At 36.8% G+C, this 24,755-nt stretch overlaps 1 protein-coding gene across 2 annotated transcripts in view; it reads left to right on the forward strand.

Annotated features, from left to right (window-relative positions):
* LOC140230412 (osteoclast-stimulating factor 1-like) overlaps nucleotides 1-23,986 on the forward strand; it is a 42,166-nt gene extending 18,180 nt beyond the window's left edge. For both annotated transcript variants that reach the window (XM_072310560.1, XM_072310561.1), the window contains exons 4-9: nucleotides 693-756; nucleotides 1,782-1,873; nucleotides 3,345-3,464; nucleotides 6,881-6,959; nucleotides 7,838-7,933; nucleotides 23,478-23,986. In XM_072310560.1, the coding sequence (XP_072166661.1) occupies nucleotides 693-756; nucleotides 1,782-1,873; nucleotides 3,345-3,464; nucleotides 6,881-6,959; nucleotides 7,838-7,933; nucleotides 23,478-23,521 (495 nt within the window). In that variant the 3' untranslated portion in view covers nucleotides 23,522-23,986. The remainder of the gene's footprint in view (nucleotides 1-692; nucleotides 757-1,781; nucleotides 1,874-3,344; nucleotides 3,465-6,880; nucleotides 6,960-7,837; nucleotides 7,934-23,477) is intronic.
* Nucleotides 23,987-24,755: the final 769 nt, after the last annotated feature.

Raw genomic sequence — 24,755 nt, forward strand, 5'->3', positions numbered from 1 at the left:
GGAATAAGAATGTTTTCAAAATTTACAACAAATTGCAATGAACAAGGATGATGACATGGCAGCCTCACCATAAGAATGCATGAGTTGGGGCTCAAGGAATCAGAACAACAACAAAGGCATGCATAGATTCTGCACAGGTGAACTTGTCAAGCAAGCAGTATTGTAATGGAATTACACTGCTACATTTCTGAAATATGTGAGGCTCTATGTCATCAGCATTGTTCAGTGTAATTTGTGTAAAATTTTTAGAGTATTATTGGTTCCTCTCTGCTCGAGGACCACAATAAATTCCACAAACCTATACATGGAGCTGTCAATTTATGTACTACATGATGTGAAATTTTGAAAATCATCTGGAATGTCCCTTTAATTTCTAGCATGGCATTTTTACTGGACCACCTAAAAAAAAACAAAGACTTGGTATAAAGAACTGGGCTAAAAGCCTAGAAGAGCCTATCACCAGTTTAATGTTCATACATATTACATTAATTGATTGGTTGGTTATTGTTGTATGTGTTCCATATATTATGCATTTGTTATTTTCTTTCTTTGTCTTTTCTCTTGACTGTTTCTTAGTTTGTTTGTTTATTTGTTCATTCATTCATTGATTTATTCATCTGGTTTTAAATATTTATGCATATTATATCTATTTATCTACCATTTTTGTATCTGTCCTGTTCTCTAATTTTTAGAACAATGATGGTTGGTGGAAGGCTCGATGTGGGAACAAGTCAGGACTTATTCCAGGCAATTACGGTGAGTTTCCACAAAGATTTCTCTGATTGGAGAACGCAAGAATTTCATTTTGTTCAATTAGTGAGACTTTGACTTCAGAGAGACTGTTAGCATGGTGGTACAGGTCTTTCCTGGGGCTAATACACACTTCCACTGGCATGGACCATAGAATGGCTACTACCCCATCTGTGGTGAGTTTTATATAGTGACAATCTAGGGTAGCTCGCAGAACCATGCCGGCAGAGCTCTTTGAACAATGAACATTCATCTATTGTGAATGAGGAAGCCATTTTTACTTTTAAATGGTTAACAAGATCCTTTCATACAGACTTTTAAAAGGGATGCAGTGCAAAGTATAACAATACAGTTTATAATCAAGTATAAGAGGACATCAATACACATCTGTGAAGGTACACACATATGTTTCTGTTTGATAGGCCAATAAAGAGAACTATTGTTGTTTTTCCGAATCAATAGCTGTGATCATGAATAGGCAGTCATCTGAGCAAATACTATGGGTTATGAAACAGCCTTCTAAACTCAAACTTAACTCTATTCCTCATGTGATGTAATTTTTATGGGAAATGATTTTATTCAAAATGTACTTTGAAATATGCAAATTATGTAAAAGATGGAGATTTTGAAATATGCAAATTATGTAAAAGATGGAGAAGCATTTTCTTAGTGCACTCAAAGTTTTTCATATATGTATTTTTAGATGGAATGTGAGCAAAGATTTTTTTTTGAGATACTGTATATGCCAGATATTTAGTAAGTCTAATTTGTGTGTGTGTGTGTGTGTGTGTGTGTGTGTGTGAATCAGGACTCCTCAACAATTTTGGGAGTGGCCAAATTTGCGATCATAGAGTACAATAATTAACAGAGAAATGTACATGTCATGCTTTTCACATTCATGTCAGGATCAGACTTTATGTTTTCACATGTTGCTAAATCTGCGAATGGCACCCGACTCGCAAAATTTGCGAAAATGAAAGCCCCACAAAATATATGGCATATCCAACATCTGGTTCCAATTCTGATTGCAGTTGAAGAGAGCATGGAGTCCGTAGACTACCCTCTGCATGAAGCGGCAAAACGTGGAAACATTTCATTCCTGGAAGAGTGTTTAAACAACAAGGTAGGTACACAGAAACCAAATTTGTTTCTCGTCATTCTTTGGTTTGTGACTATCATCCTGTTGAAGGAAATGCACATGTACTGCCAGGCAAGGACATTATTTTTGTCGGATGGCAGACATACCAGTCACACGCATATCACATCTAAGTATAATTATTTTAGATCGAACAAAAATTCCTCTTGATTCCAACACAAGGGCAACATTTGTGACATCTTTGGCTAGATTGACGCTCCATAACAATACATTACTTGATACCATCACTATACCATGGAGTGATAGTCAATTGCCCCTGCACATGCACCAAGTTTCAATCACCAATGCATGCAAGCATGATAATATAGCTCTTCACCCACCGTACATGCATGTGTGTGGCCGATGAGTACCACTTTTGGATACAGTAGATCCAATAAAAATTAGAAGCAATAAGTGTTAACGTGAATGTCTCATTAGAATGCACAAACAGACAAAAGACATGCATGAAATCCATATGCTAGATCAATTCTGTAATTGCCAATATTTGTTCGGGTTATATGTATCAAAGAAAAGGTACACTCAGTATCATGGATCATATCTAGCAAATGGAATTACATCAATTTCTATTGTGTGGTATCAGATATTTTGAGTATCATATCTAAGATACCTCAGTTTAGATTGGCCTTCATAAAAGTTGATTAAATCTACATAACAAGGCCACATGTGAATTTTATGGGTTGTTTCCCTCTCTCATAACTAGACACCATGCTTATTCATGTCTGGTGTACTTCCCTCATATCCCATCCTCTCCATACACACTCACCCAGTCCCTCCTTTAACCCTTCCCCCTATCATGGCAGGGGACCTGGGGAGAGCAGTGTTAGCACTGAAGAGTCTACCCTGGGTTGATAAGATGATGATGATAATGATGATGATGATGATGGTGATTTATGATGATGATGGTGATGATGATTATTGTTATTATTATTACTATCATTATTATTATTATTATTATTATTATTATTATTATTATTATTATTATTATTATTATTATTATCATTATTATTATTATTATTATTATTATTATTATTATTATTATTATTATTATTATTATTATTATTATCATTATTATTATTATTATTATCATTATTATTATCATTATTATCACCATCATCATCATCCATCATTTTCACCATCATTGTTTTTATATCAATATCATCATGAGGGCATAGTGGATAAGAATGACAGGGCCCTGTGGTAAAGCAGTGACAATACTGAAGAGGCTATCCTAGATATCATCATCATCATCATCATCATCATCATAGTCATTTGTACCACTACTACTACTACTACCACTACTACTTATACTTCTGCTACTATCAATGTAAGCATGTTATTGCTATAATTAGTAATTAGATCTGCTAGAAGTATGATAATGATGACAATATTCTTCACTACTTTATCTGTAATTATCATTATTCACCCTTCTGTGTTGCAGGTGTCAGTCAACAGCCTGGACAAGGCCGGAGCTACACCCCTTTACTGGGCAGCCCATGGAGGTCACATTGAGTGCATGAAGTCACTAATATCTCGGCCCAACTGCCAGATAAACGTCCAGGTATGGTCCCTGTCAATTTTTTTTTTCCCCCCAGCCAAGGGCAGAGTGTGATAGCGCCCTCTGATGTTCAATAAGACTATTTGTTATATGTTTTTGGGTTTTTTTGTTTTTGTTTTTTTTTTTGCTGTCCCACTTGCACTACATTTGCTTTGACTAGTTGCATGATGTGCTACATTAGCGTTGTGTTCACCTTTTTATATCTATCTATCTATTTACATATTATATGGAGGTGGATAGATAGATAAATGAATGAACAGATGAGTAGATAGATAGGTAGATACAGTGTAGATAGATGTTGTCTCACTTATCTTCCAGTATTGTTTCTTCTTACTGATTTAGAAGAGATGCATTATTTCAGTCTTTAGCCAGCAATCTTCAACACCTTCTTTGATGTCCAGGTACTGTGAAAGTGGATATTTGCGTGTAATTATTATTATTATTATTATTTTTTTTTTTTTTTTTTGTTCTCAGCAGGGTAAGACGAGTTTTGTGTGTTTTTGATCTGCAGAATCAAGAGCTCAACTACTGGAACATATGGCAAGCATTAATACTTGCATGCTTTTATTTTCCTGCCAGTTTCCGGTTGTGCGAAATGCGCAAAAATGTCAACCCCATTAAAATTTCCGCTTTTACAGAACAGTACTTTGTATTTTATTAAGCTGGCTGCTATGTTTCTAAATCTGCTAAAGAAGGTGGTGGTGAGGGGGGGGGGGGGAATCCACCATTTTTGTACTACAGTGTTAGTTTACTATCAGTCACATCATTTATTGTGGTTAATGGCACATATCCTTTAACCCGTTGAGGATGAATTGATTTTGCTATAACACATGTTCCCATAGACACCTGCCTGAGTATACTCAGGACTAGTCTTCAACAGGTTAATCTTCTTGAACTCAAAGCCCATTGCAGAAATGGGTCGTAGCCAATTCGTAATAATAAAAATTATATGATCGTGATTAGGATGGCCAATGATGTACTGTTTATGGACCGTGATGTTAACAAGAATTTGTTTTAGTGAAGAAATGATGTACACAATCAAAGAGAGAGGAAGCAGAGACAGGAAGAAAAAAAAAATAATCATCATTATTGAAGCATCTGTGTACTCACCAATTGTTGGTGTCTGTTGCAATTCAATTCATTTTTCGAAATGGGATGAAAAGTGCCTTTGGTGATATGGGTCATTTCCTTGCAACTGTTGAATGCTTACAGTTTCTCGTGGTGAGAGCTTATGATGCGCATATTTGGAGCCTTTTTGTTCGTTTGTTCTTACTCTGTAAAGAGTAGAAGTATTTTCATGAAATGAATTTATTAATCATCATTTCAATGAATTTATTAATCATCATTTCAATGAATTATTGTGCATATTTATTCCCTAATGACAGCATTTAACCTCATTGCCTGGCCTGTGCATCAAGTAAGGTTTCTTCCCTGGTGGAAATTAGCATTTGGTGTAATTGCATTTGGTCTATACACCTATCCCATTTGGAACCAGGATTCTGAGGTTTAACTCCGGATGTATATCGCAGGCATCTAGATAAATGATCTGTCGAGTTAGTGATTGCATTGCAGAGTTCGCCAAAACACTTGGATGAGAGGAACTGGGCAGTGAAACACACATACGGCTTTTCATATGCTGCACCTCCCCACCTTTCACACTCATGCGAATGCAGCTGCGAGCAGCTCAATAGACATTTCAGGGTCTAAAGGATTAAGATTATGACTTTTTTTGTTACAGGTCTTCTAGGATTTGGAGGTTGGGATAAGATACAGGGCTATAGACTTTGGTATAATGGGGTGTGTAGGAGGAATAGACATATTACCCATAAATTTAGAGTTCTCAGACAAAATGGGCAATGGACGTTGTAACCTCATGAGAAGAGGCAGATTATCGTCCTTTGGCTATCTTCACTGACCAAAATGGTTACTTGTGTGGCATGGAACATCCATATAAATTTTACTCTCCTACCTGTACTTTAATCATCAATGAGGTGTCATCACATAACTCAGGCTATCGTTGCATACATATATGTTAGATTGTACGCACACACACTCACACATACACACATAGATTGATAGATACATACATACATACATACATACATACTGTATACGCTATAATTATCACGTACATACATTTTCGCGAATTGCTGGTGTCACACATTTTCGCGAGTGGTTAAATTCGCGATTGGGGGACCAGAGAAAATATGAAGTGGCAAAGAAAGTGTGAATTTTCAACTTACTAGCAAATAAGAATGATACTAGTTATACACTGCATGAAAAAAAAAAAACTTACCAAACTCTCCGAACTAATGTAAGTTAGAATTCAACATTTTTGAAGTGGTTAAGTCCATCGCACTAGATTTGTGACGAGTGGTCCCCTTGCGATAATGGATTGGCTCTCTACAGTATTCGTAAGTAGACGTGGACGTGCTATATGTACGTAAACAAGCTTAGCCAGTATGGTCTGTTTGGAAAGCAGTGACATGGTATACTAGTACTGAAATGTTCGTATCATCAAGGCAAGGGATTCATTTTGGAAGATAATATTTTTGCGTGTTGTTAATTTCGCGAATAGCTCCTGACTCGCGAAATTCGCGAAGATAAAACCCCCACGAAATATATAGCGTATACAGTACCTGGTACATACATACATAGAAAGAAAGATAAAATAAGATATGATAAGATAAGACAAGATAAGATAGATAGATTAGATAGATAGACAGATACATTGTAGATAGATGGGTAGACTGATAGATTGATGGAGAGAGAGAGAGAGAGACAGACAGACAGACAGATAGACAGATGGAGACATTCCCAGCAAGCCAAACATGCCTCGTACTCAACTTTGGTTGTCAAAGGGCTGATTGGTGATAGTAATAGGGTGCCATCAGTCATACAATTTGTATAGAAGTTTAAAAAAGAACAAACTTTTGAATTGTCATCAGTTTTGCTTGTTGAAACAATGGAAAACAAATAGCAGAACCTTTTTGTGAAGAGGAACAGTAATTAACTCTTTACTGCTTTTCTGTCCTGGAATGCAATTGTAGCATTCTTGATTGTTTATGTTTTTTGTGGGGTTTTTTTTTTGTGTATGAGTGTGTAGTTTGTGTGTAGTGTGTGTTTTGATAGACCACATACTGTATACGCTGTTATTTTTGCGTACAGATATTTTCGCGAATGACGAGGCCATAGACATTTTCGCGAGATGTTGTTTTCGCGAATTGAGGCCGACGCTTACGTTAATGCACTATGAACAGGGCGCATGGAGACATTTTCGCGTGTTGTTAAATTCGCGATCCAACTGTGATTCGCGTAATTCGCGAAAATAACAGCATATACAGTACATGTATAGTGTATCAGCTGATATATGTTGTGTTTCTATTCACCTTGTGTCTTTTGTCTCTGTTGATGCTCAGAATAAGATTGGTGACACAGCTCTGCATGCTGCAGCTTGGAAGGGCCACAAGGAGGCTGTGCAACTATTGCTGGAGAAAGGTGATAGCAGTCTTGTGTCTCTGTTGCTTGGCAACTCATAGTCTTTGTTCCAGGCAATGTTAAGTTACTATAAAGAATACAAGCTACTCCTGTTATAACGAAGTCCTCAGGAGTCAGTACTTTTCTTTTGTAATATAAAAGTTTGATATTACCAAATGATATATGAGCATATACAAGTGTATAAAAGATAAAAGATACTAGATAAATAGCCTTGGGACCTATATTTTTACTTCACTTTGCCTAGTTGAAAAGACTGCCTATATCTTTCACCTTGTGTGAAATCTTGTACCATCACACTCATGACCATTTACTTTTTGTATACTGCATGTAACTGCGTAAAAGTAAAAGATGTTGCCCATGATAGTCTAATTTGGGCATGTCAGAGAAGTTGTTTCTCAGAAACAAGTGAATTTTTCATGATTTTGGCTTTGGTGTTTCATCCCTCGCTCGCCACAGCTTTTGCTTTAAACATCTGATGGTGTCGTTTCACCACCGCTCAGTGTTAATGTTCCAACATTGATTACAACATTTATGATATTTCTTGAAATATTAAACACAAATTCATCAGATCAGTCCCCCGACTGCATTAGGTTAAGTGCTCTTTGATTTTCCGTCGGTGTTTGAAGTTCTGGCATTAAAATGCTTATGCATCTATCATGTGAATTTTGAATATTAGATGAAAAGGGCAGACAGACACACAAAACAAGAAGTTGTTGTAGTACAGCTGCTCAGTCTCACCTTTAGTGCCTCAACTCTTTGAGTGTAGCTTTTAATTGTTTGATGTTCAATGTTCTTCACATTAGTTTATACTCCATCAACAGTGCCAAGACTCTTTGAGTGTATCAAATTTCATAGTTTGATGTTCTTTGCGTCGTTAGGTGCCAGGACAGACCTGAAGAACAAGGACAAGAAATTCCCGCAAGATCTCGCTTCAAGAGACCCCGCCACGGCAGCCCTTCTCATTCCACAAAGGAGTAAGTTTTGTCAGTCATTTAGGGTTTTCTTTTAATGGAGGAGTTCACTTCTGTGAACACAGGGCAAATGGGAGATATTACAAAATGTACAAGTTTAAGTTTGTACATATACTTAATCCTTTTCAGGGCTTTCATCTGTATAGGTCAAGCATATTATTGTGCAATATTTTGCAAGCCCTCTTTTTTAATTTCATCCATAGATAACCATGAGAGTCAAGACATAACATGCTTAAATTCACAAGAGGATGTCTTCCAGTTTTATGGTAGTGAAAGTAAAAGTTGTTGTTGTTTTTTGTCTTTCTCTATTTTTCCCAAATCTCGGTATATGTGATCTGAATATGTAATTGATAATATCCATTCCAATATTCTAAAATCTCAGTAGAATCAAGTGGGTAGCATGTGGATGGGATTGTCTTTGTTTCAAAGAAATCATAGTAAGTATAATTTTACCCATTCTGTTATGTTTGGAGAACAGAAAAAAAAATATTAGATGAACAGTTATAAGTTTGGCATAATAGAGGGGTTGCTGTTAAGATCTTAAAGGATTAAGGTTGTTGTTTCAGTTAGGCTCTGATGTACTCTTACTCTGATGGAAGCTGCTCATGTTTACCTGTTCCTCCCGCAATTCTACGAGAGCCTCCGATACCCCCAAATGAGATTGTTTTTGTAGGTCGACAGAGAATGGGCAGGTTGGTAATCCACCAGTGCGAAAGCAGTCAAGCGGTACATGTACCCCCTTTGTCAACAACATGTGCCATCAAACAATAGAAATATCAGTCGGGTGCAAAGTATGAATAGAGCATGCTCTGATGGGCTCACAAACTCTTTTGTTACACACAAAAGATGCACCTGAATGGGGTCAGTGAAAGCAGATTTCTGCTGAGCTCCAAAAGACTTGATTGCTTCATCATATGTACATCTTCATATGAGTATAATAGCAAAATAAGCGCACACTCCATTGCAAAGAAGGCGAATAATAGTACGATACACATAGTTTTAATAAAGGATTAGAAGGAAACTCACATTGATAGAAGAAACTCTAATCTTTCTATCAAAGCCATTTTTTGGAGCAGTGTACTGTAGATAGACATGAATTTTGGCCATGAAACCAGGCACTCTTGCCTATATTTTGGGAACTCAGTATACCAAGTTCCCGTAATGGACAGGTTAAAGCCCAAAGAAAGTTCTGGTACGCCTGCAAAAGTTGTCAAATTTTGCTCCAAAATGTGAACGTATGCCTAGGAAATGTGCGGAATAACGCTGTAATAACAAGATATTCGATGGGTAACGACGAAAATGGGAAATATTAACCAAAAACGTTCAGTCTCAGAACTTACCCGAACGGGGTCAGGCTAGACTCGGACTCGGGGATAACTCGGCCTCGCTTTGCTTGACGGTGGGATGAGGTCTCCGCTTGTATTGGTTGTCCCTCTGGATTGTACAGCGTTGTACTATGCATAATGGGAGCGGCCTGTATAAACTACATTGTAGCGTTCTAGCTACTCGCAGTAATGGTCTGAGTTGTTACAACGCGCGCATCAAAAACCTCTTTGGCGTGCATGCAAAATTAGTGTGCGCCTCTCAAGCACCTCTAAAAACAATCAAAGACGCTTGATAAACAACAACAAAAACTTCAAAGACCGCGCGTCTCAGCAACTGAGGTGATGTGCGTATACTAGGCTTGAGGACCGCGCGCTGTCCATTTGTTTTGTACAGGATTAGCACGCACTTTCCTGTCTGCTCATCAAGGCCTCGTTTGGTACCCGTAGTATAGAGTACTGATGAACATGGCGATCACGAACTGTGTGTAAATTGTCTGAAATAGGGTCGAGTTTTCCCTGAGACTGAGTTAGTCTGGAGCCTTCTGGAATAAAAGTCGGTCTACCGACTTTTATTATTTTTCTCAAAATACTCCAAAACGACTCATCATTCCGGCAAACCGCGTCAGCCAGGTAAGTTTCTTTGTAGACTCTTTCGATATATTGCAAGCAAATATGAAATGGTGCCAGACGGGTTCTCAGGCCCTTACCAGAACTTTGTTTTCACTTTAAGTATGTGCTATGTTTGGTGTGGGGACATCTTTTCCCTAGATTGCCTCAAAAGTTTACTCAGCTGTGTTTTACATCCCTTTTCACCCCAATTCTGCCCCAGTGATGTACATCAGGCTACATTCAGTTTTAGGATGAAATTTTATGATGAAAAAATACAAAGTCAAATTTGTGAAATAAATGGAAAAGGAGGAGTTAATGAGGCAGAGAAGTAGAGCTAATGACACACATGTGACCTTGGGGGACAAGATTGGTACACATATAGATGACAACATTTAGATAGATTGATGGGTGCATTGGCTGTGAATGGATGGATGGATGAACATACGTATGCAGTAGGGTAATATGTTGGGTTTTTTTTTATGAAACACTAGATGCCCAGAGGGATAGATCAGAGATTAATATGTAGACAGATAGATAATACTATTGTATAGATATATTTATATCTCGTCTATCTATCTACTGTATACTCCATATACTCAGTGAGTCTAAATTTTTGCGAATCGAGACTTCCCGACGATTTCGCGAGTGGCTAAATTTGTGATCGTGGAGTCCTGTATGGAGTGGAGAAATGTATACGCGTGCGTCACATTCATATCAGTTTCAGAGTCAATATTTTCGCATGTTTGTAATATGGCGAATGGCAGGTGACTCGCGAAATTTGCAAAATAAAAACCTCGCAAAATATTCAGCGCATATAGTGTCTATCTATCTATCTATCTATTGATCTATCTATCTATCTATCTATAGGTCTATCTATCAATCTATCTGTCTATAGGTCTATCTATCTACCTGTCTGTCTATAGATCTATCTATCTATCTATCTATCTATCTATCTGTCTATAGATAAATCTATCTATCTGTCTATAGATATATCTATCTATCTATCTGTCTATAGATCTGTCTATCTATCTATCTATCTATCTGTCTATGGATTTATCTATCTATCTATCCATCCATCTATCTATCTATCCATCTATCCATCTATCCATTTATCTGTCTATCTATCTACAGATCAATCTTTCTATCTATCTATCTACCTGTCTATCTATCTATCTATCTATCTACCTGTCTATCTATGTATCTATCTATCTATCCATCTACAAAACTGTATCTATAGATCTATCTATCTATCTCTCTATCTACCTATCTGCAAGTAACAGGGAATGACACACCAATGCAGACTGCTGGATAGATGTAATGATGCCAACTGTTACTATTTTGCAGTGTTTTGTACCTCTTTTTTGCAAAAATTCTGCTGCTTTCATGGAAAAATACTGTCTTTTCCAAATTGTATGCCACTCGTGTGTATGGCAGGAAAGACAAAAACACTGTTTTTCTGCCAAAAAAATACACCTTTCAGTCCTCAGAATACTGCAATACTGTTAACCCACTGAAGACGAGTCCTAAGTCCCGAGTATACTCCGACAGGTGTCTATGGGAAATGCCTGTTATAGCAAAATCAGCCCGTCCTCAATGGGTTAATCACAACATTGGCATCCGTGAATGATACCAATAGCTACACTAGGTAGGTAGGGCAGTAAAGAGAAAGATATGAAGATGGATTGACAGATAGATAGATTGATGAATAGATAGAGAGAAAGAAAGACAGTTTAACAGATAGAGCTATAGATGGTTAAAGGGGAAGGCTAGTAACTGACCAGTGGGAATCAGTGGAAATGCTGGGAGATGATTGTTCCAATCCTTATGGGATTCATTCTAGAGTTCATTGTATATCTATTGTTGTGTGAAAATTATTTGCTTCAGAATGGTCTCATATTCAAGTAATGTGCAGATCAATGCTCCGTCACTGACCAGGGACGCTAACCTGGAAGCTTTAAACTGCACATTACTTGAATATGAGACCATTCTGAAGCAAATCATTTTCACACAACAATAGATATACAATGAACTCTTGAATGAATCCCATAAGGATTGGAACAATCATCTCCCAGCATTTCCACTGATTCCCACTGGTCAGTTACTAGCCTTCCCCTTTAATTTAAAAGAGTAATGGGTGATACACTGCTGTGTATATTCATGAATAGGTATTTATCTTTTAGTGATCGTGAATTCTGTAATCTCATTGGTCAATCAACCACTGAATATTTCCCGTATTCCATGAATAAGGTCATATTGTGCGCATGCGCTAAATCCGCCACTGAATATTTTCTGTATTCCGTGATAATCATATTATGACATCACGATATCACACAGCTAGCTGCGCGTGTACCAAAGATGCTTAACTGAAAAGATAGGAAAGTGCGCGCTAATCCTGTACAAAACAAATGGACAGCGCGCGGTCCTCAAGCGTATTACGCACATCACCTGAGACCACTCCAAGACGCTTGATAAACAACAACAACAACAACTTCAAAGACAGCGCGTCTCAGGTGATGTGCGTCTTTGCCTGAGACGCGCTGTCTTTGAAGATGCTATCTGGCTACTAGTACCGTACTACTAGTATCTTAAAGGTCCAGTTTACCTTTGGGAGCAGTGATTTCAAAAATGTTCAAGATATCACTTTTGATGCATATGTGTAGGTCTGTTGTATCACAAAACATCCTACCATATAAAATTTTTGCAATAAAGCCCAAAATATGAGGAGATGTCAGCATTTTTCTCAATAAACCATAACTGTATACGGTTTCGCTTGAAAGCATTCTTATTATAACTATTGTTTACATTTTGTGTATTTAACAATACTTGACATCGATTATACGGATTCAAATTTTTACAGTGGTTGTTTCTATCCCTAACTCACATTTTAAAACTATTTTAAAGCACTAATGTTGGGTTTTTGTTTCATCTGCAAATGGTAAATTATGCCTTTAATGCGTGTACGTATGCGCGCATAATCAGCTTGCGAGACATAAGTCAACATGGATGACAACCGGCGATTTCAACGTCATTCACGAGAGGAAATCAGTGAGAAGAATGTTATAGCACTGACACTTAAAAAGATAAAATCGTTACCCCCTGCTTATTCTTACGAAATACGGGAAATATCTACGGTCTGGTGCCATATTCCATTCGGCCTCCGGCCTCATGGAATATGGCACCAGACCGTAGATACTTGCCCGTATTTCGTGAACAAGCAGGGGGTAACTAATAGTATTGCTTAATGGATAGAAATAGATAAATACTCTTGTACGTACTAGTAGTAGATTGATAGATTACCAGATGCACTCCTTGGTCAGTCCATGAAAAGCTGAGAACCTGTTCATGTCAAAGATTAAATAGATAAAGTAGGATAGAGGGATAGATGACTGGATGGATAGTAAATAGATGAAAAATTGGGTGAATAGACAGATCCAGGGCAGATACAAACTAAGATAGATGAAGAGATAGCAAAGAGAGAGAGAGAGAGAGAGAAGGTGATATATAACAATCAATATGTCATCAGTTTAATCACAGTAAGGGGAGGAGTATATGATGAGATAAGTACTGCCTGTTGGCTGCTGAATAGCAACAGGTGGAAAGAGGTAATTTTATGGTCCAGATAAACACACACAAAAAAAGATAAGGGAAGCCAGAGAACGGAGATGGCACAGAAAATGTACCAAATCATCATCATCATCTCACAGCCCGTGCCCCGCTGCCTCATCTGCTCCCCCATTCCCCCCCCCCCCCTTGAAGTGAAAGGAGCATTCTCAGAAAAAAACAACAACAACTCGACTCCATGATCATGATTGTGTGCATGTGGCCTTCTTCACGCCCCAGTTGACAGTTGGCAGCATGCAATATACATAATGTGGTGTATTTGTGTGTGTGTGTGTTTGTGTGTTTGTGTGTGGTCAAATTTTCACCTCATTCACTTCACTTTCACCACCCCAGCTTCCTGTCTTGTCGTGTCCACCCCATTTTACCCGTTATCGCTGCTCACATTAATTTTTCTGGTGAATTTCATGCATTTTTATTCTCTCGCAGCTAGATGTAAGTGAGCCTGTTGTAATCAAACACCCCACAAATTGAATTTGGCATGGTATGCAATGTAACCACAATTGGGTTATCTGTAATTTTGTCATTTTGGTCTTGGCGTATGATTTCACTTTTTTTGTTTTGATTTGACATGTGTGTACGTGTGTATGTGAATCAATTCCGGAAACTCATCCTTCTTAAGACCTTTTTAATAGAAAATGATAATTAAGGATGATAGATGAATATCATTATTTTTTTAATAAATCATTATATCTATCTAAAAATATATATACATGTAATATTGAAATACAGTATTGACAGCTGTACAAAAGAAATGCATAGTTATGTTAATCTGTTTTCACTTTAAGCATAATAATTTTTTTTTAGGTAAAATCAAACAGGCCATTTATGATTCCTCCACCCCCCCCCCCCCCTTTGCCCCTTTTTTCCCCTTGTGAGTAAATCATTGAGAGCCATTTTTTTTTTCAGTGATTTTGTCATGAAGAAAGGGCTGTCATTTCATCAAACATAATTAAAAAAAGGATTATTGTAATGGCACCTGCAATGTGAAACATGTCAAGGAGGAGAGAATGCATCAATTTGCTGTATTTTATATATAAATGATTTATTGTATTTTCTTTTTGTAAAACTTGACTTTCGTAGAAAAACATATTTTACCAAAAATTCTGTGTCATCGTTGTATTTTTTTTTTACATTTTACTCTTTCAAAAAAAAGCTGCAGACATAAATTAATAGATTGAAGTTCAAAAGGTTCCCACAAGTGGTACTGGGTAATCTTCCTTTTTTCTTGCAAGCTACATACACAAACTCTTATGGCCGAATGACCACTGAAACACTCTTCATTTTGTGTCTGAATATACCAATGTTGGTTTTATTTATGCTTGTTGTTTGTTTGTTTGTTTGTTTATTTGTTTGTTTGTTTATTTATTTGTTTGTTTGTTTACTAGACTTTCATGTTTGCAAATCTCCTCACTTCCATTTACTCTAGACACTTCTCAGAAAAAAAAAGAAAGAAAAATCTCTGAGTGATGACTGATTAAGTGCTCTTAACCTCTTCATACATTATGAAAGTCATGGATTTTCAAAAATAATCTTTGCCTTGACCTTTTACCCCTTCTCTGCACTTAGCCCAAATATGAATAGTTAACTACCCTTCTGTACCTGACTCATTGTACCGAGTTTGATGACAAAATATCAATTGTTTCTCAGACACAAGTGAATTTTTCATGATTTTGGCTTTGCTGTTTCATCCCTCACTCGCCACAGCTTTTGTTTTAAATATCTGACGGTGTCGTTTCACCACCAGTCAGTGTTTATGTTCCAATATTGATGAAAACATTTACGATATTTCTTGTAATATTAAAAACAAATTCATCGCATCAGTCCCCCGACTGCATTAGGTTAAGTGCTCTTTGATTTTCCGTCGGTGTTTGAAGTTCTAGTATTAAAACACTCATGCATCTATCATGTGAATTTTAAATATTAGATGACAAGGGCAGACAGACACACAAATTCACAACAGTCTTCCATCGCCAAAGTAATTGTATGAATTCAGATGCAGGATAAACTAACTGCATGAAAAAAAAAAATGAATTCAAACATTATGGTGATGAATTAATTAATCTTGCCTTGATGTATCTTTAAACCATATACAGCCGACTCCTGTTATAGTATACGTCCTTGGGACTGACAGTTTGTTTCATTATATCAGAATTTAATTGTAATTTGTAGCCAAACAGTAAGGTACATAAAGATATTGGGACCTAAAAAGGCCCTAATTACTTTGTTGTGACGAGAATTTTGTTACATCCATGCTGGTTATCATGGGAGTGCCCTGTAACAGATGTAGTGATATTAAAACATTGACTTGTCAGGAATCATTTATCAAATTAGATCAGATGTTGTTGTTTCATTTTTCAGCCATTTTTTTTTCTCTCTCTCTTCTTTCGTTCTTTAAAACAACAACAACATGTTTTCTGCCATTTTTTTTTTCATGGTATCTTCTGCTTTTTGTAGACTTCATTAGTAAATGACACTACAAGTATCAAACATTTCCGTTCTCTGCTCTGGATGGGAATTATTTTCTCTTCATGACTCCAAGGACATGTGCAATATTCCACGTGCAATATTCCACAAATATTGACCCCAAAGGAGGGCAAACAGTATATTAGCAGTGCATCACCAGTCACATGACACACGACTGCTATTTGACGGCCTCAATGGCTCAGTGTGATTCCATTTTTTTTTTTCAGTGAGTGAAAACTACTCAACAGACCTTGAAAAGTTGTCATATTTCCGTGCTGCCTTGAAAGTCCTCTACACTGTGCTTGAATTATGCAATGGCTCTTCCGATGATTGGTTTATTTGCGAAAATAGTGCTGTTATTAATTATGAAAACACAGAACGATTTCGATTTGGCATTCAGAATTTATGAAGGAGAGTCAAACACCTGCTAGAAGGACATAATTCAATATTGTGCACAGTATTGTGCATACTCTGGGAACAAAAATGAAAACAGCGGCAAAATGGGGGAAAATATGAAATGTCATAAACTTGGTGTTCTACCAACACACTTTGAAACAGACTCTGCCTCCACTGCTACCCTGGTAGAGGCAATTTTTGTATTTGAAATCTTGTCAAAGTGAAAATCTAGTTCTCATATGCCTGCAGAACTGTCTATTCTTGCTCTAAAATGTGTATATGTATGCATAGCAAAATGTGTGAAATAAAACCGTACCGTAAACACGATTTCAGTTGGGTAACAACAAAAATGTGACATATTAGCCAAAAGAAAAAATTGCCAAAAGTACTACAATCTCAGCGCATACCTGATCAGTAATAGACAAATCGTGCTACAGCAGTACAGTCAATCTCGCCTAAGTCGAATCTATTTGGACGGAAGAAATAGCTTTGACTTAGAGGAGAGAATTTGACTTATGAGGGGTTAAAATCAATACAATATGAAGAGAAGAGGGCTTGAAAAGACCTTCGACTTGGCAATTATTCAACTTATGCAAGGTCGTCTTAAGCAAGGTTGACTGTTTCTACAAATCTTCTGCACCAGAGTAAATCACATGCAGCTTCTTTGCGAACATGATTTATTCGGGCACAATCAATCATCATATAACGTTCTACGATGTGCCTACCTCCATGTACCCTACTGAATGGGGAGGGCACTTCAGGAATAAAAATCATGTACTCTCATCAAAATTGTTTTACACACCTTCGATTTAAGAATACTCAAAAAATAAAAATAAAAAAGAATCAGTATCCTGGCAAATCATGCCAGCCAGATAAGTTTCATAATAGACCCTTTCAGTGTATTGCAAGCAAGCTCTTTAATGATGGAAGATGAATTTTGAGCCCTTCTGAGAACTATATTTTAGCTTTATGTGAGTGCCATGGTCAAAGATATGTTGAATTGTGTTAGAATGAATAAGTACTTTCAAGCCGAGTTGGTGTTCACAAGTGAGTTTAAAAAGTTAGATAAATGTGGAGGTAGTGGAGCTTTCATCAAAATTTGACCTTGAATATTAAAAGAAATTATGAAAGTTTCACATATTTTCACAAAACAATGGTATACAATGCAAATTAAATGAGACCTAGCTGCCATTGCCTCACAGGTTTCCCATATACCTACTGACAACGCTTTCCTAAATTTCCTTCTTTGGCTCATGAAATCAAAAAGCAAACTCTTAATAGCTTTCCACAAAAGTTGTGTTGCAGTAACGTACCATCGTGGGATTCACACTAGTGCATTTAGCGGGATACAAATCTTAAGATTTGTATCGTGATCCAAATCTTAAGATTTGTATCGTGATCCAAATCTGTGGATTTTTACCTGTGTGAACATAAAAATCGCATTGTATGGCATGTTCAGCATCGTGATCCAAATCCCCCCAAAATTGGCAATGCAGCAGCATCATAACATCATCAGCGCTCATCACACACACTACACCAGTGATCTCAGTATCTCACACTGACAGCAACGCCACACTATGCTTTACCAATCCACGGAGGAAGTAAAATTTTAAATAATTGTAGGATGAGTTTGAGGGTTGAAATTCTAGATCTCATTCTGAATGACTGTTCAAAATTGTATAAGTTTGTTTGGAAAAAAGTATCAAAATTGTATAAGTTTGTTTGGAAAAAAGTATCAAAATTGTATAAGTTTGTTTGGAAAAAAGTATGAAAAAGAATTATTATTATCACAATTGTTATAATTACAGTAAAAAAAAAAATGTCATGACATGATTGAATTAACATCAGGATCATTATTGCTGACTAATAAAATTTGGCTGCTATGATGGTAGTACAAGTATGTAGCTGTACATCGTGCGAACACAAGATGATGCCACATAATGCTGCAACCCAAGATACAATGTATAACATTAACCCAGGTTATGGCATGGTGCATCATTTATCAAAAATGTAGAATTCCGTTGGAGCCCGTAGTATTTTCCAAGTAATTCAAAGTATGACTTTGCTGCACAAGCTTGTGCGTAGAGATGTTTATGTGGGGGCACTGTTGCATAGTGGATGAGACTCGATGCCAACTCCCGATCGGAGGACCCGAGTTCGAATCCCGCCCAGTGCTTACGTCCGTGGAGAAGATGTTTTTACCCACCATGACCCTCTCGACCCTGGTGTATAAATGGGTACCTGGCAACGTTTGGGTAGTATTTAATGGCAGGGCTCTCTGGTAGAGCAGTGGCAACACTGAAGAGGCTACCCTGGGTAAAGAAGACATTATTGTATCGTGCAATAGTTAATATTTTTCAATGTATGTTTGTATATATTTGAATGTATTCATGCTGATGCTTGTAAGATGTCCGCAATTCAGCCTGCGTGCTGCAAGGGATGTTATTCAATAAATACCTTTCAATCAATCAATCAATTATTATTATTATTTCCAATAGTTTTTATGACTGCAGATTATCTCTGAACCCTTGTACTATGGATCTTGTAAGCATAATTCCCCGGTTTCCTTTGATGATTTACTGCGTTGATGATGTCATAATCTGTTGATGAAGAAAGAAAGAGTTCATAATTTCCAGGCAGAAGCCAAACGTGTACTTTTGTGCGCAAAAACAAATCATTACAAATGTTTATGAAACACAGAAGGAAAGCAGCTATGCAATGTAGTCAAAGGATCTAACCATGACAAAAATAACCCCTTGATAATCCAGTACCACTTGAGAGTTGTTGGTGAAATAGCCAAATAGTCTGAATTCAATTATTTCTAATGAAAGAATGTAAAATGGGTATGCGAGTGTACTTCTATTTACCAAATTATATCGATCAAGTGATCAGATGATCAGAGTGCAAAGACTGCAGTATACGCCATAATATAGCAATCAATAAATATGGCATGGATTACTAGAAAATTCAATGTATTAAGAGTTTCACTTCTTTTTTTATGTAATTTTTTACTTTGTGTGTCACCCTTTTGGTGGTCATGAATATTTCTGGTTCTTGATGCATCATGAACCGGAGGATTATACATTGCATTAGGATGATTACATTCTCCTATCCCAGTGTATGATCATAAACTATGCATCACTTTATTTTCATGAATTAGCAATACTACTCGCACAAACTCTCGCAACAAATTCAACGTTTTTTGGGTGATTTTTTTTTTTTTTATTAAGTGCCTATGAGGACATTGACGCTGGGACTGTATGTGTTGTAAACATCATCAAACTTCTTTCTGCAAAGTGCTTCTGTGGACATTACCAAAATTGCAATCCTGTCTTCAATATCGGTCAATCACATTTAGAGAGGAAGGTGTTACCAGGCAGTGTGATATTACATCTATCATGAATGCTGATGGAGCCTGTTTTGACTTCATTCTCATTCTGCAGCAAGCATGTGGTAGAGACTTAGTCACCTACAGCAGTTTGATTCTTTTGAAAATGTGCTACAACCATTATACATAAACTCCAGATAAAATTCTGAGCTAACTACCAGCAGAGAAGTAGTGAATAAGGCACACAGTTTGGCATTATGATTTCAGTAAATCCTTTATGTGTCCAAGCACGTAGCTTAACTTGCCCAGTTTTTTTCATCAGTATTGAGTAATCCATCCAAACTTGACTGAGTCGTAGAGTTAGCAAGCCCACTCAGATGTAGCAAAAAAAAAATGTGCCTCAGTTCAACAGAAAGACCATGGTGACACAATAGAGATTTGGAGGAATTAGGTTTTTAGCCTTTACTCATTGGCAGTTAGTTTCCAAGGCATCTGAACCAATTAGCAAAGAATGCATCCAGGGGGGCGTTTCATCAACGAGTTCGTCGGAGATTTCACCGACGAATTTGCTATCAGCCAATCAGACCAAGGATTTCATTAGCTTTTAACAGTTGTCAGTGTAAATCCTTGCGTCTGATTGGCTGATAGCAAATTCGTCGGTGAAAACCTCCGACGAACTCGTTGATGAAACGCCCCCCATCACTCAGCAAACCAAGAACAGTAAGCGTTAAGGTTAAATATTTGGTATATATAATCTCCAAATTGTATAATCATGATACATACATCTAGATTCTATCATTGAAGGCAGGTGATTCCATTGCTCCTTTGATGTAAGCTGGAGTAAATTAGACACTCAAAATGGTATAATGATGGTTAATCAAAGTATAATTGTCAGAAACAAAGATAAAGTTTCACTTGCAGCCGCAAATATGTTAGAAGAGATGATAACATCCCCGCCTTTATTTTATGTTTTGTACAGTGTGTTTGCATGAACATCACTCTTTGAAAAGAGCATAACGTCGCTTGAGCGACAAGACCTCGTATCTACAAAATGTCAAATGTTCAGGAGAGCCAAAAAACGGCCAAAGCACTATGCCGAATGGAATAGCCTTTCCTTTGACACGCCGTGATGGCTTCATTTTGGGGGTAAGACAGTTATGATTTGGACAGGACATCACTTAGCCAATTATCTGACCATTAATCTAAAAAAGTCATTTTCACAAAAATTTGAGATACATGTTCTTGTCACCCCAGCGATGTTAAGAAATCTTAATAAAGTTCTGTAACTCTGTCATAGCAGGTTCGATTTCGATGAAACCTTTGCTTTTGTGTCCCCCCGATTTGACTCTATTTAGGAAAGCAAACTTGAACCCAATGTTGAAAGTGTACTTTAGGATCGAGCAAGTTTCAAGCGGTCTATCCAAGTGCACCTGTTGGATTTTTTTCATTACCTTAAATATCTTCGCCACTCCATCCCCCCCCCCCCCATCTCTCAGATTGTGATTTGCTCGAGTATTGACCTTTTTCCTACCTTTGACATCAAATGTACAAATGATGTTTCACAGCATAGAATGAAACAATTTCATTTGCCCCTTCACCCAGCCAGACTTTTTTTGTTTGTTCATTTTGTACTTTATTAATCATCTTCCAGCATCTCTATGTTTCTGGTATGTTCAAGGTCATGTTAGAATACTTTATTAGGTTATGATCAAACCCCACCCTCATCATGGGTACAAGCTGCTTGAATGTTGAAACATATCATTCTTGTTCGAAAGTGAAGTGTTGAATAATTGAATCGATACAAAATTTGCATTAATAAAAAGAGACAATTTCCCTACCAAAGGAATGCATTTGTTAAACGCTTATAAGGAGATTGAATTAGATTTATTTTTGAAAACAGCTTTTTGCTGTATTTACAAATACATGCATATACTATGAAGAAATGAAACAGAAAAAGATTGGTATTATGAAATTAATTTGCAATATTTGTTTGAAAGAGAAATACCATGATTCAACTACATGTTCACTTATCATGATGACCAATTGTCACCTGACTCATGTAGCCCAAAGTGTGTCATGAAGGTACATGCATTATTGTCTGTATGTTTGATAGAAGAAAGAGCAAAGCCAATTATTCTGTGTTTATTGTTCACTTGTTAGGTTGCTGGGATACTTCAACTCTGCAAATACTACAAATCTACTCATACTTCTTTTAAAATGATCGGTACTTCTCATATCTTTTGTGTCATTTTTCTATGTTGATTATATCTGTATAATCAAAAATGCCTTTGCTGAGTTTCCTGCCAAATACCCTCCTAGTCACTCATAGTTTGCCATGTACATTAGTCTGTTTTCTGATATTCTAATTTCTTCCCGTTATTGGTATCACTTCTCTCCTTTGGTATCTCTTCTTTTCTTTTTGATATCGCTTTACTCTTTTGGTATCTCTTCTCACTTTTGGTGTCTCTTCTCTTCTTTGTTTTCTCTTCTCTCATGATATCTCTTCTCTTCTTTTGTATCTCATCTCTCCTCTGGTACCTATTCTCTCTTTTGATATATCTTCTCTTGTCCATTAGCTCTTCTCCCTTCTTCTCTCCTTTGGTATCTCTTCTCTTCTTTGGTATCTCATCTATTCTTTGGTACCTATTCTCTCTTTTGATATATCTTCTCTTGTCCATTAGCTCTTCTCCCTTCTTCTCTCCTTTGGTATCTCTTCTCTTCTTTGGTATCTCATCTATTCTTTGGTACCTATTCTCTCCTTTGGTATCCCTTCTCTCTTTGGTATTTCTTTGCTCCTTTGTTTTCTCTTCTCTACTTTGGTATCTCTTCTCTCCTTTGGTATCTTTTTCCTCCTTTCATATCCCTTCACTCTTTTGGTATCTCTTCTCTCTGGTATCTTTTCTCTAATTTGGTATCTCTTCTCTCCTTTGGTGTCTCTTCTCCTATACATATACTCTCCTGTGGTATATCTTCTCTTGTTTGTTATCTCTTCTCTCATTTGTTATCTCTTTTCTCCTTTCGTATCTCATCTCTTCTTTGATATCTTTTCTGTTATTTGGTATCTCTTCTCTCCTTTGGTACCTCTCCTCTCCTGTGGCATATCTTCTCTTGTTTGTCATCTCTTCTCTCCTTTGCTATCTCTTCCCTCCTTTCATATCTCATCTCTTTTTTTATCTTTTCTGTCATTTGGTATCTCTTCTCTCCTTTGGTATCAATTTTCTTATTTGGTATCAATTCTCTCATTTGGTATCTCTTCTCTCCTTTGGCATGTGTTCTCTCTTTTTGTATCTCATCTCTTCTTTGGTATCACATCTCTTCTATGGTCTCTTTTCTTTCATTTTGGTATCTCTTCTCTCCTTTATTATCTCTTCTCTCCTTTTGTATCTCTTCTCTCCTTTGGTACCTCTCCTCTCCTCTCCTCTCCTGTGGTATATCTTCTCTTGTTTGTCATCTCTTCTGTCCTTTGTTATCTCTTCTGTCCTTTCGTATCTTTTCTCTCCTTTTGTATCTCTTCTCTCCTTTGTTATCTCTTCTCTCCTTTCGTATCTCATCTCTTTTTTATATCTTTTCTGTCATTTGGTATCTCTTCTCTCCTTTCGTATCAATTTTCTCCTTTGGTATCAATTCTCTCATTTGGTATCTCTTCTCTCCTTTGGCATGTGTTCTCTCTTTTTGTATCTCATCTCTTCTTTGGTATCACATCTCTTCTATGGTCTCTTTTCTCTCATTTTGGTATCTCTTCTCTCCTTTGGCATGTATTCTCTCATTTTGTATCTCATCTCTCCTTTTCTATCTCCTCTCCCAGGATACAATGATGATGACTACCTGGATGATGAGGATTCTGACTGAGGCCAGGACAAAGAGGTGACGGGGCGACAAACCTTAAACTTTCGTGTGATGTAAATATTTATTTTTTGTACAAAAACAAAAGAAAAATGACCAACACAAACAGCAAAATATCAATAGATACAATGGACAGAGAGAATCAACTTTTTTATGTCACTGGTGACTCACAAATATATATATTATATGATGTTATATAGTTATATATTTCATATTTCTTAGTAGATGGGAGATAAAGTTAGAATTTTATATGGGTACATTGTGTCTTTGTTTTCTTCTTCTTCTTCTTCTTTTGGTGCATGTGTACTACTCTCTTATGTGCCTAAAAAATTATGTACATTTGAAAAAGAACAAAAATTGGCAGATGCTCTCTGAATTTGCATTGAGTGTTGTTTGTCTAGGTGGCTTTCAGCTGTTTTGTAGGAAGAAACAAAATGCAGAAGAAATACAAATCTGCAAATTTAAGACTGTAGGTGTGGAATGTAGTTCAACAAGAAATCTCTGCAGCCGGGATGCTGTAGTGTATAGACTGTTATTTCACTACATGTATTTGAGCAGAATGTACCAGAAAGGTGTACTGTATGGAATTCACAGCAAATGATTTAATTCTTTGATGATAACATGAAGGAACTGTATGTATTGCAATCATGTGTTTTAAAAACTAACACAATTTCTGCATGTGAAAACTTCATCTGATATCATAGTTATCATACTTTCCAAATTGCACACAAAAAATACAAACAATCCATTCAAGATATCAATGTCGATATGTAATATCTGTACAATAAATTTCCTCTTGTTCATAATAATACAGATTGAGCATACAATCTTATGCATGGAGAGTAAAAGCTAATAAAAAGAGAGAACAATCTTAGTGCATGTAACTACATTCTCTCCACAAAACAAACAAATAGAATTTTATTCATTCCTATAGCTTTTTTTTTTCCGTATTTGACAACTTGTCAGACCTCTGACAGTCAGTATCGGTGGCATAGAATCAGTAGCTACACAAAATAGGTTTTCTATGTACAACAATGTCTTAATTTTACAGTGATTCCATGGACTGACATTCAGTGTGTGTGTCTGTCTGTCTGTTGAACCAACTTTCCTGTACTACACAAGTTATCAAGCAGGTTGTAATGGTCAATACAAATTCTCACAGTAAGTAGGGCAACTATGCAATTACTTTTGTATCAGCATGCAGTATGTACAAATTACACATACAAACAGACATTTTTTC

Source organism: Diadema setosum, chromosome 7, assembly GCF_964275005.1.
Source record: "Diadema setosum chromosome 7, eeDiaSeto1, whole genome shotgun sequence".
In the NCBI taxonomy this organism is placed as follows: Eukaryota; Metazoa; Echinodermata; class Echinoidea; order Diadematoida; family Diadematidae; genus Diadema; species Diadema setosum.